The 11,610-nt window shown below is 50.4% G+C and overlaps 5 protein-coding genes across 5 annotated transcripts in view; 3 read left to right on the top strand and 2 right to left on the bottom strand.

The window, feature by feature from the left end:
• Positions 1-24: 24 nt before the first annotated feature.
• H257_13413 (hypothetical protein) lies at positions 25-354 on the top strand (the record flags this gene model as incomplete). The annotated part of the gene is made up of 1 exon (XM_009840913.1): positions 25-354. One exon carries the CDS (start codon positions 25-27, stop codon positions 352-354), a length of 330 nt encoding a protein of 109 aa, XP_009839215.1.
• Positions 355-2,772: 2,418 nt separating this feature from the next.
• Positions 2,773-3,518, bottom strand: H257_13412 (hypothetical protein). The gene has a single exon (XM_009840912.1). It carries the CDS (start codon positions 3,366-3,368, stop codon positions 3,030-3,032), a length of 339 nt encoding a protein of 112 aa, XP_009839214.1. The 5' UTR covers positions 3,369-3,518; the 3' UTR covers positions 2,773-3,029.
• Positions 3,519-5,626: 2,108 nt separating this feature from the next.
• H257_13411 (hypothetical protein) lies at positions 5,627-7,000 on the top strand. Its single transcript, XM_009840911.1, has 4 exons — positions 5,627-6,051; positions 6,109-6,330; positions 6,378-6,591; positions 6,681-7,000. Exons 1-4 carry the CDS (start codon positions 5,686-5,688, stop codon positions 6,956-6,958), a joined length of 1,080 nt encoding a protein of 359 aa, XP_009839213.1. The 5' UTR covers positions 5,627-5,685; the 3' UTR covers positions 6,959-7,000.
• Positions 7,001-7,386, bottom strand: H257_13410 (hypothetical protein; the record flags this gene model as incomplete). The annotated part of the gene is made up of 2 exons (XM_009840910.1): positions 7,001-7,186; positions 7,237-7,386. The coding sequence occupies 2 exons, from the start codon at positions 7,384-7,386 to the stop codon at positions 7,001-7,003; spliced, it is 336 nt and encodes a 111-aa protein (XP_009839212.1).
• Positions 7,387-11,022: 3,636 nt separating this feature from the next.
• Positions 11,023-11,610, top strand: part of H257_13409 (hypothetical protein) — a gene marked incomplete at both ends in the record, with an annotated part of 3,503 nt that continues 2,915 nt past the window's right edge. Inside the window, one exon of the mRNA XM_009840909.1 lies at positions 11,023-11,538. Coding sequence (XP_009839211.1) covers positions 11,023-11,538 — 516 coding nt within the window. The remainder of the gene's footprint in view (positions 11,539-11,610) is intronic.

The raw sequence follows: 11,610 nt of genomic DNA, 5'->3' as shown, positions 1-11,610 counted from the left end.
GTTCAAGCCATTAATGACAACGCCATGCGCCTAAAGTTGCCTCGCTCGATGTCACGTGTGCATGACGTGTTCAACGTTGATCGACTTAAGCACTATCCCAACAAAGCCAAGTTTGCCTCCCGGCCTATCCCGAAAGCTACTCCTGTTGTTCTAGACGAATCCACCGGCAAAGAAATGTATATTGTCGAGAAACTGCTCAAGAAGCGCCAGTTCAATCGCAAGTTGGAGTACTTGGTCAAGTGGCATGGACAGCCCGAAAGCGAAGCAACGTGGGAACTGATGAAGGACATCAAGCATGTTGTGCACTTCAAGCAACTCGTTCAAGACTTGGAGTCAAGGCGTTTCAAGGTGTAGCAAGACTTCAGGGGGAGAATGTAGCGATGTGACAGGTGTGGTAACGCCTTGCCACCACCTTGCCCGCACCCAGCTCCTAAGTACCTGGCTCATGACGAACCCTAGCTAATGCTTGCCTGGGAATGTGTCTCAAGGGCAAGTATGGCTTAGAATCGCTAGCCTAGTGAAGTTCCCCAATGTCTCAACCACACACGCATCCATTGTATACAAAAGTGCATATTAGTGTAGAAGTAGTGAAGTAGATTAAGAAGATTTCATAGTGATGAGGATTAAGGAGATCTTTGTAGATCTTCAGTTAATTCATTGTACATTTTGCCCTCAACTACACACGCTTCCTCCCGCAGTGCTACAACACACCAGTGGCACTGGTACCGGAAACCCGTGTATTTTCTATGTGGATTTCGTCAAAGTTCGTGTTTATTCCGTTATTTAGTGTGTGACAAAAACGGGGTCTCTGCAAGCATGTACAACAGTCTCGTGATTTCATGCCAACACGTTGCTAAAGTCTACGGGTACACATAAACAAATCCAATCGTGAAACAGACGTGACCAACCCTCGGGGTACATGTACGTATGCGACCGATTTCGATTGGATTGTGCTGTGGGATAGCTGCCTTGAATGTATTGGAGATGACACCGTCGACGTTCACTTCGTCAGTAAATTTCGAATTGCATCTTTTCGTAACGGAACCTCATTGTATTATGTTCTTACAGTGCTTTGGTGCGGTTCTGAAACCGGCCCATTGATCGACTGAACCAATCAAGAATGGAAGTATCGACTACAACCCACAATCAATACGTCACTGCCGTTTCAGCAGCTTTCGCCTATTGATAAATACGATTCCTCTTACGACGAATATGCTACATCGTGGTACTTTGATAGCTGTAAAGTTGTGACGACACTTTGCGCCTACTATGATGCACCTATCCACTGGTACAAACCATCCAGGAATGATAGCAAAAAGACATCATTTCGCTCCCGCAACTACGTTGTGATAAAGATTTACTAGATGAACATATCACAACCTCGTTCGAAGACGTACTGATTGAGTGAACACTTTATGAAGACCACAACTACACAAGGAGAAATCATAGGTGTCACAATAGATTTCACCTCACACGCTCATCATGCTATTTAAACATACGGCCATCATGGAATCGAGTTCAGGCCCATTATGCAATAACTAAGTCGTCTTTACCGCTCAAGCTAAAGGGAAAACCAGTCTGTTTAGCCAGCAATAACCGGTGCAACTTTTGTATCTTTGGACGATCTGACTTGAAGAACGACTAAAGCAATATCAAATATCACACTTCAGAGATAATGGGCATGGCGTTTTCTTCCGTTTAGTCATTGAGTGGTCCAAATCGTTAGTAAATTTAATCGCATATCCTACAACGAACTACAACTTCGGAAAATAGTGTCGATGGTCGGCCTAAAGTGAAGAAGTGATGCGTTTGGTTTCAGCCTGTAGTTTGGCTAGACGTAGAGTTCTTAGGTATGTATGTAATGAGATTTGGTGATTTGAAAAAGATGAATACAGTTGTGTTTTCTGTTATACTACCTAGATGGTAAGCCCTTATACAAATGTACTCCTGGTTGGCACCACGATCATTTTCTTATAAGTGCTTTTATGTATCAACAACACTCCTTGTTGAGAAATAGATATATCCTGTAATATACTTCAAAGTCAATACAGTAACCCTGAACATCAGCAACTCTGCAGAATCTCGTCGGCAACGCCCAACGAGAACAAGCACCATAACGTTACACAACATTCAGAAATTAAGAAGATATACCATGCTTACGAGGTATTCTACGATAAATCAAAGTCTATTTTCATACTCTCCATACACTGGTGGGATATAGCTTGTTAGCGCCATTCAATGACGCTGCACGTTATTCCAGCTTGAATTACCAAAGTATGTTGCTCTACGCTTAACTGTAAATGTACGATAGCGTTGTTATTTAAATAATATTAGTACATGGTAGTAACGTTTGATTCGTCCAAATATAGTGATTCGTATTTTGATTGGATGAAAATAATGTGTGGTCCAGAGAGAAACTTCGGATTTGCTCGTCCCAAACAAGTGTGCGAGGATCAAAACTTGGGCAAATGACGAGGTCTTGATAAGGGAAAATCTGTGATACATGCATGACCAGGACGCGAAAAACCATTCATTGCTTTGGCATGGAATTGACTATGATTTAGTATGGTACACCAATCGCTGGACAATAGGTGCCCAATTCGCGGTCGAAAAAACCACATAGTTGTCCAGTATTGTCTTCAAACTAGTATACTACATGTCAACCTTGGAGGAAATTTACGAAATTGCAGCACTATTTTGACTCAATTCGTTGGAATTCACAGCCAATCAAAGCCGCATAATTCACGATATTTATGCAAGTTTTCCAAATCTCGGAACGCAACAACGTCTGCCACCTGCCGACCGACTCATTCGCCGCACAAGTCCAGGGTCGCCCCTCCGTCCTGTTCTAGGCAGAGCTTGACGTCGTGTCTCGCCGCCGTATTTCCTATCTCCATGAAGCGGCCCCTGGTGGTGGCGCTGTGTGCACGGTGCGGAGGCCGTGCCGTGGACACGTTGGTCCTCCCAACTTCGCTCGACTTCGAGTACGTTGGGCTAAATCTGTGCCTCAAGTTGCGCTGTCCGCGCCGTCAAGTGTGCGCGTATCGATGCACAAAGCACAACCGATCGTTCGATTTGGACCCGACAAAGCCGCGTGCCGTGAGAACGTGCGTGGCCTGCGGCGCCAACGCCCAGGACCTGGCTGCCTCCGACGTGGACCTGCATACGTATCGCGTAGAGCAGGACGTAGAAGCCTTCCTCAACGCCTTCTGGGACGCCCCGCCGCCAGTTGTCCCTGCACCCAAGCCGACTCGTTCCAAACCACTCCCGCGTGTTCCAGTGCGACTGGCATACCGCCGTCCAAAGCGCCGAAAACGACCGAAAGCACGGCTCAACCACCCATTCCACCCCGTGGTCGATTTGTCCATTAGCGACAGTGACGAGTGAGTGTGTGCTGGTTACTTTTGGTGACCTCAAACAACGAACGACCCGACCGGCGGTTGTCCTCTGTCATCTCCATATGAGATCATAATTTATCAACACACAGTGATACTGTAATAATACGCTTCGACCCAGTCTTTGATGCTGTTGATTTGAATAGAGAAACACCTGAGCTGCCTGCCACACATACGGAACTTTGCAAACTTGCACATGTTAGTGTTGTCGAGTGTTTGCTGGGTGGGTGGGGCTCAGCATGTCATTGAAGTGTGCTTCTTGATTGCACTCAACGATATTTCTACTTCAAGGGGAACGAACGTCATCGCAGAGAGCGCTATGGATGGGATTACTGCTCGATTCATTGATTCAACCCTTACAACAGGCGTGCTAATTCCCATCACGATGGCGCCTTCCCCCCTGTTCGTTCCATGGCTTGACTTGCTGTCGTGGCCGGCAAGTCGTCCAGCTTAGGCAGGACGAATACAAAAAGTAACGCCTTCAACACAATATGTTATTACACTCTTAAAGTGTTTCCCACATGCAGAATTTGAAATGTTATCTATATTTTTCAACTTATACTAGTATAGCTGGTATACTTACAAATAAATTAGACGGAAAACCTATCTGGTCATAGAAACCAACCAAGTCTCGAACCAACAACCACCTTCCCGATAATATCGAATGAACGGACGATCGAGCGGTGCCGACACCAGAATGGCGCCAACTCGGGGGACGTCCACGAGGGCATGTGTGTGTGCTGCTGGAAGAGCTTACACAAAGGCATTTTGGAGGAGCAGATCCGATTCAAACTAGTAAATACACTTACTGTACGTATCAGCTGGTTGGTGGCAGGTAAATCCTGCCAACAATGCGCAAAAGTATGTCGAATACTATAAAATACTTCGAAGTATATTGGCTATTAAAAGCTGAAACTGCATTACATTCAACTATAGATACGAAGTATATTTGAATGTAATCCTGTTCCAGCTAGCTACAAAAAACAAACAATATGTCAACTATTGACCTATATGTTGTAGCCATACTGTATACTATGGCAATACAGTATTATTAGTGGCAACAGTGATGATGAATTGTTTGTTCTGGAGCGTCGAACCCAATTATTTATTGTTCGGAATGTTAGGCTAAAATAAGAGATGCGCTATTGGCGAAGTTGTCCACCAAGGACACCTTCCACTCCTTCATCTATACGTTCCAAATCATCTTGTCAACTCGTTGGCTAGAGCGGAGGCCTTCGTGTGATTCTCACCGAAGGATTTGTGATCTTCATGACGCGCTAGGACGTGGCGGGGGTGGCGGACACGATACGGAGTGAGTAGTTCGAGTACTAACGTTATCTATTGACCTGGCCATGAACTCTGAAAACTGGTAGCTTTGGTGGACGTTTCTCGTCTTGTGGGATACAGTACGCTAACAGATTTGATTGGCCGTGTGGTTTGTCGTTGGATTGTACTGCAACGATGGCTACCATAGCGGTCTATTTAGATTATTTACGTTATACCGTACTTTTTGAAGTCAATTCGGCTCGACGGGCATGCTGCTCAGTTTCGGGGGTGGGTGATCCAAGGTGTGTTTCAGTTGCAAGTATGGCCACTATCACGAGCCAAGATGTGAGAAAGAAAGGTGAGGATCGCAATCGAGTGAGAGCTGCGACAGAGTGGAACCTCACGTAGTACTGTATGCTGAATTCCAATGGGGAATCCGCCTCGTTCAATGTATACATGTGTACTGTACTGTAGAGAGCATACTTTACGGCAAAGTCATCGGACTCTATAGAGTTGTTCCCAACACTCCACCGGCACATGCTTTTTGTACGCGATGATCAGGTGTAACCGCCCACCAGACTCGTCGAGTTTGCTAGCTATGATGCGCTGGTTAACTATAAGTTACTGTATTTTCACAGCTAGCTAGCTTCATTCCAGCCGAAATTGAAAGGTCCGGAAGTGCGAAGTCCGAGCTGGAGATCAAAATGTGTCCATATATCATTCGTAATGTGCTGCCCACTCTCAAAACTCGCTCTGTTTTGAAATTTCGCTAAAATACCATAATAATACTCGGAGTACTACTAATATGCCACAAAAATCGATCAATTTTGTCCAGAAATCTTGGTTCTACTATGCGATCTATTTTGTCCCAACTATCGTTCGTAATACCTCATAATGAGATTGTGGGATTTGGGATAATTTGACATATTATATCCAAACTTCTTTAGCTGACAACAGTGGTCCAACTCTGTACCAGTTCACATAACACGACGAGACATTTCAACAACCGCGACGAAGATCGAGCATGGGGGCTTGGACGTCATGGACGGCGGCGGCAACGTCGTGGGACGTGGCAGGGAGAGTCGCGTTGATGTACTTGGCAGTGCGTGTTGCCAAGACGCTGTGGGCGTGGAGCGACGCGTCCGACTCGTGTGCGCGAGGACACAAACACAGCTTCGACCCACAAGATCTTGCTGGGCATCGGCATTACCGGTTCAGTGCGGACCGGACGTTATGGTTGCGAACGCGAACGTGGCTGCCACCGTCGACAAGGGAATGGAAGGGAGTGATCTTCATCGTTCACGGTTACAACGAGCATATTGCGCGGTACCATTACGTCGGGGCGGCGTTGGCGCACGAAGGATTCGCGGTATTTGGAATGGATCATCGAGTAATCTCCCCCCCTTCTTCTTCCATCGACTACACACTTTTCTTACCCTACAACTAGGGACATGGACTAAGCGAAGGCGATCGGTTGTACGTTGAGCACTTCGACCTGTACGTCCAGGACTTCGCCGCGTTTGTCCGCGATACGTTGGCGCTGCACAGCGACTCTCGTCATGTGAAGGAGTCCCGGCTGCACTTTCCCGCCAACTTGGCGTTGGCGTCGCTGCCGCGCTACTTGCTTTCACACTCTATGGGCGGACTCATTGCACTGCAACTCATTCACGTACAGTAGTCCATTTGTCCTTCGCATTCTCATCACGATCTCGACAGAATCACCCCGACATCGAATGGACGGGCGCCATCATGTCGTCCGGAGCGTTCCAGATCGAAGCCAAAGCCATCTCCCCTCTCGCCCAAGTCGTTGCATCCATCGTGAGCGCCATCTTTCCCAAGTTTCGACCGCCGAATCCAGAGCTTCAGAACATCGTCAAGGACCCCAGCGAGCATGAGCGGGCACTTCGAGATTCGTTCAATTACAAAATTGGTCAGTTTTCGCTCAGGGTTTGAATTTCGCTGTTTTTTATCGTTTTTGTCACTGTTTTATGCATTTTTTTTGCAATTTGCGTGTTGTAGGACCGACGGCGCGATGGGTGGCGGAATTCGTCAAAGCGACGCAAGAAGCGCCGGCGTTGATGCCGTCGATTCGCACGCCGTTGTTGATCTTTCATGGAGAGTTGGACGCCGCGACGCCGCCACAGGGAAGTGCAGACCTGTACGCGACCGCGGGAAGTGTCATCAAGGAGATCCATGTGCTCCCGAAGATGTACCACGAGCTCCTGCACGACTCGTGCCGCGAAGACATGTTGGGCACCATGGTCAAGTGGTGCAATCGCGTGCAAAAGAAAGCATAAACGACACGAGAAACGTGAATCAAAAGTACATGTCATCGAAGATTACGGGGCTTTTCGCTTCGTTGGGGATGGCTTCAAATAGGTGTGTCGAATGTACGAGCAGGAAGGCACGACTTCCAATTCGTTCGTCTTGGCATATTCAAACGCTTCGTCGCACAATAGCTTGGCGATTCCTTGCCCTCGTCCCGCGGGATCCACAAACGTTCGCCACATGTCCATCGTCGTCCCCTACATCCAGACCTTGGTGAGCACATGCTACGAATTTGTCGTGTTTCTACCTGGATGTTGTACTCCAAGAACCCAAGTAGCGCCGTGGCATTCCCTGGTGTGGTTTCCCCCTCGCATGTAAACTGCATCTGCGCCGGGATGTGCCGCACGCGCTTGGACGGCGCCACCGCCGCCGTAGAGAACCGCAGCAGGCGTTGCATCGGTCGCGTTGGAAAATTCGAAAATGAATCGTCTACTTGAACTTGAAGAATCATCCGAATAAGCCTATTCGGAAAAATACACACTATTTTATGCTTGAACACAAATAGTGTTCATCCCATTACGACTGACATATTTCACGTTCATACTAAAGTCAAGTATAATACTGCAATACAAGTTGTATTCATGAATTAGCTATTAGTTCTTGCAACTGCTACACATGCAAGGGTTTTGGGTAGTTGAACATGATCTCCTCATTCACCCCAATGGCACGGGACGCAAATATCGCCACTGGAAGCTCGCCATGAATCATCCACTCCTCAGCAAACGCGGATGGATGATACGAGTGAGATTAGTGATTGATGTAGCGCGAGAAGTTCCCGTACTAAAATGTGTCGATGAATCTCCCGTCACCCAGCTCCATGATGTACACATCTTGCGATCTTCCTTGCCGCGCAACTTCAGTTAGGGTCTGGTTGAAGTAAAATCCACCTGATTTTTTTCCGACGACTTTTTGGGTGAGAAAAAGTAGCTGCTGGTTAAAGTAATCCGGTAAAATAATAACTGGTCAGTGTTAATTGTGACCGGATAGTAGCGGTGTTTCATGGCCAATCACTCATAATGACGGAGCTTGAGCAACTAGAAGTGGCTGCCAACGACAGCCTGACAGCGAAGAAGCCAAGGTGTTCTGCAGCGTGCAGAGCAATTGGGTCGCGCGTTAGTTTGACCCATTACAAACACACACACTCTGTGTGTGTGGCGTGTCAAAGGTTCCGATACCTTAGTGGAGGTACTGAGTACTTTAGTGAATGGTAGTCAGTAGGTGCCTCGTAGCGTGTTTAACCTCACTAATATCAGTGTGTATATTTGCTGCCTTGACGAAGGTCCCGTGGCCGAAAGCCAAGAAGAAGCGGGAGACAAAACAAAGATATCTTTAGTTCATTGTTGAGCTATTCACTGGAGATTGTACGAGAACATTCCTAAGACGAGGAAACGCCAACGAACGCCGACGAACGATCGCGGTCGCGTGACCGGATCGAGGAGCTGCGAGGACGCGCCGCTCGGTGCACCGTTGAGAACCCGTTCAGATCTCCCCGACGACGACAGCCACCTGCTGTCGACGAGTGGTAACCACCATGTGGTGGGTTTTACACCTCCGCCACAACCCGTGGAATACCAGCTGTCGCAGCCTTTGGCTCACCTGCTGCTTTACCAACGACTGAAGCAGATGGTGCTTCAGTGCCGTTGCCAGCTGACAACGACCCGTCGGACGTTCGTGACCATACGGACATGGGCAGCGATGGCGGTTACGGCCGTACGGCGCCGCAAGTTTGGAACGCGCCGGCGCTCCCACAGCCGCCGACCAAGACCGAAAGACGCGCTTTTATGCGCGAGTACCAGAAGTATCTGAGGCAGATCAATGCAGTGCAATGGATCGCGTCCGTTCGCGATGCCCGTGAGTGCCTGCATAGACCCGTTCTCGAAGCGCCGGATCGCGCTGTTCGACTTCAACCGCGACCACCATTCCATCACGAACTATGAGTGGGTCGCGTGGTTCAAGTAAGCGTTTGAGGAAGACCCGCAAGACCTGGACGTTTTGAAGCAACGTCTGCAGCGAGCGATTTGCTTGGATACGAAGATCTTGGACGCGGAGTCCCGCGTCGGTCGTATGCTTGACGATCTGATGCGCTCGTTGGAACAAGACCATCAGGAGTGGGTACTCCATCAAGAAGGCAAGATGGTCGTCGAAGTCATGACGAAATCGATCAAGCCGGAATCGCTGAAGACAGCTGTTCAAAAGCAGCTGCAGTTGCAGCGGAACAAGGCGTTGAAGAGCGACGTCTTTCGTTACGTCAACTGGCTGCGGACATGTGCAGCTCGCCACCAGCTGTACGTGGGACTCGACGACGAGTCCAAACCTGGCAGCGAAGCCGGTAGAAGCTCCACTAGGCGGCAAGCCTTACATGCCAAGACGTGACAGCGGCCGGGAAGACGCCGCCAAGAACAATGGCAGAGTCGGCGGCCGAAACGATTGTGCCGAAGAATGCCGAGGCCCCTGCCAGGAAGGGCTGCTTGAAGTGCGGTGACATGAGTCACCGTGTGGCGCGGTGCCCGAAGACTGCGCCTGGCGAAGCCTAAACGTTGTTGGCAGCGCAAGTCAAGCGCTGGAAGGACGGCATCAAGGTGCTGGTCAACCAGCCGCAGCGCCAGAAGACAGAGCGCGGCGTGCTCTTGGAGAATATCGTCCGCGTGGACGATGTGCTCTTGGACTCTGGTTCAGACGTGACCGTTGTCACGCGCGGCGTCATGGATGCGTTGGACACAGCCGGTGTCAAAGTTGGGACCGTCTCCAATAGCATGCCGCATTTGGCGTACCCGTATGGCAGCGACGCCAAACCAGTTGTGATTCGCGCAGCGTAAAGTTCAACTGCGTGACGCTGGACACGACGTGTGGGCCGCTTGTGTTGCGCGGTCTGAAGGCCTGGGTCGACGACGCGTCGACTGCAACCGAACTCATCGTGAGTCGCCCAGTCATGGAGTTACTGGGCTTCAGCGTTGAAGACCTCCTTGTCGGAGCAAAGAAGAAGAAGAAGGAAGAATGGGACGTTTCGTCCGTGCCGACGAATGAAGTGTGCGCCTGATGGCGGAGAAGTTGAATCCGCCGGAGCTTGACCCCGACGACGGGATGGAGTGTGCTACTCCGGAGGTTTATCCCAAAGCCTCCGTTGAGGACGAAGCGGAGCGCCGCCGCACGAAGCAGGGCGCCGTTTAAGCCATTCTGACGGCCAAGGAAGCCGAGGCGGAGACGCGCGGGCTTGCACCCGCTGAAGCGACGCGGCTGCACGACTTATTGGCCAAACACATTGATGTGTTCCGTGAAGACTTGGGAGACGATCCGCCAGACAACGTCGAGCCATTGAAGGTTCGGATCAAACCCGGCTCGACGCCGGTGAAGTGTGGGATGCGGCGGTACCTGCCGCTACATGTGGAGTACATGCGCAGCCACGTGGCTGCCCTGGAAGCAAATGGTATGGTATACCAAAACAACCGGGCTACGTGGGCCGCAGCCCCAAGGATCGTGCCGATGAAAGAAGTCGGCGATTTGCGCATGACGATCGACAGCAGGCCGATCAACGCCTGCATGGAGCCGATGCCAAACCTGGACAGTGCGATGGTCTGTCTGGTCGGAACGAACGTATACTTCACATTGGACTGGACCAAGGGGTACTGGCAGTTGCCGCTGCATGCGGACAGCCAGATGTACTTCTCGTTCATGACGCCCTTCGGCGTGTATACCCCGACCCGCGTGCTCATGGGACAGACGGACGCTGTCGCGTACTGCCAGTCGGTTGTTCACCAAATGTTTGGGTGAGCTGTTGTTTCGAGGCCTGTTGGCCTGGCTCGATGACTTGCTGGGGTCCGCCAAGACGACGGACGAGCTGCTCGACTTGCTGGACCAAGTCCTGTCCATCGGTACTCAGTTCGGACTCAAGCTGAGCCACCAACTGGATGCGTGCGAGCATCCCCGGCTACAATCAGCTGGTGGATCCGTTGCGACGTCTGCTCGACGTGGCCACTAAGGCAGCCGGAAGCTGCAATAAAACGGCGTTAGTGCGTGTTGCACTCCCTGCCGTGGGATGGTCGTCCGACTATCTCAAGTGTTCAACGATGTGAAACACGCGTTGGCGCATGTGGTGCCCCTGTGGCACACGCGAGAAGACATGACGGTCTGCGTCTTCACGGACGCCAGTGACCTGTTTTGGGGTGCGGTCGCCACAGAAGTACCGCCAGCGAACCTGGATTTGCCTCTCGAAGACCAGCGGCACCAGCCGCTTGCCTTCATCAGCGGGTCATTTTCTGGCGCGAGTGCGCGCTGGCCCATTGTCGAGAAGGAGGCCTATGCCGTGGTCGAGTCGTGCAAGAGACTTGACTACCTGGTCGTACGCCCGGGTGGTTTCCGTCTGTTTACGGATCACCGCAACCTGGTGTACATCTTCAATCCAAGTGGCTCGAACGCCAACATGGCCAAGTATCAGGCCGACAAGCTGCAGCGATGGTCGCTGGTGATGTCGACCTTCCCATACACCATTGAGTGCGTCTCGGGTGACGCGAACGTATGGGGCGACCTCCTGAGCCGATGGTGTTCGGCTCCGGTGGATCAACCAGTTTTCGCAAGTTGATCCATGTGGTGTCGCCCCTCCAACAAGTGGATTTCGAGTGGCCGA

This window comes from Aphanomyces astaci, assembly GCF_000520075.1.
Source record: "Aphanomyces astaci strain APO3 unplaced genomic scaffold supercont1.48, whole genome shotgun sequence".
Lineage (NCBI taxonomy): Eukaryota > Oomycota > Saprolegniomycetes > Saprolegniales > Verrucalvaceae > Aphanomyces > Aphanomyces astaci.
The sequence above is the reverse complement of the archived record's forward strand: the minus strand, read 5'-3'. Positions and strand labels throughout refer to the sequence as shown.

Coding starts and splice junctions, on each gene's coding strand:
- H257_13412 (XM_009840912.1), bottom strand. CDS start 3,368: ATGGACAAATCGACCACGGGGTGGAATGGGTGGTTGAGCCGTGCTTTC.
- H257_13411 (XM_009840911.1), top strand. CDS start 5,686: ATGGGGGCTTGGACGTCATGGACGGCGGCGGCAACGTCGTGGGACGTG. Junction 6,052..6,108: donor TATTTGGAATGGATCATCGA/GTAATCTCCCCC, acceptor CCCTACAACTAG/GGACATGGACTAAGCGAAGG. Junction 6,331..6,377: donor TTGCACTGCAACTCATTCAC/GTACAGTAGTCC, acceptor CGATCTCGACAG/AATCACCCCGACATCGAATG.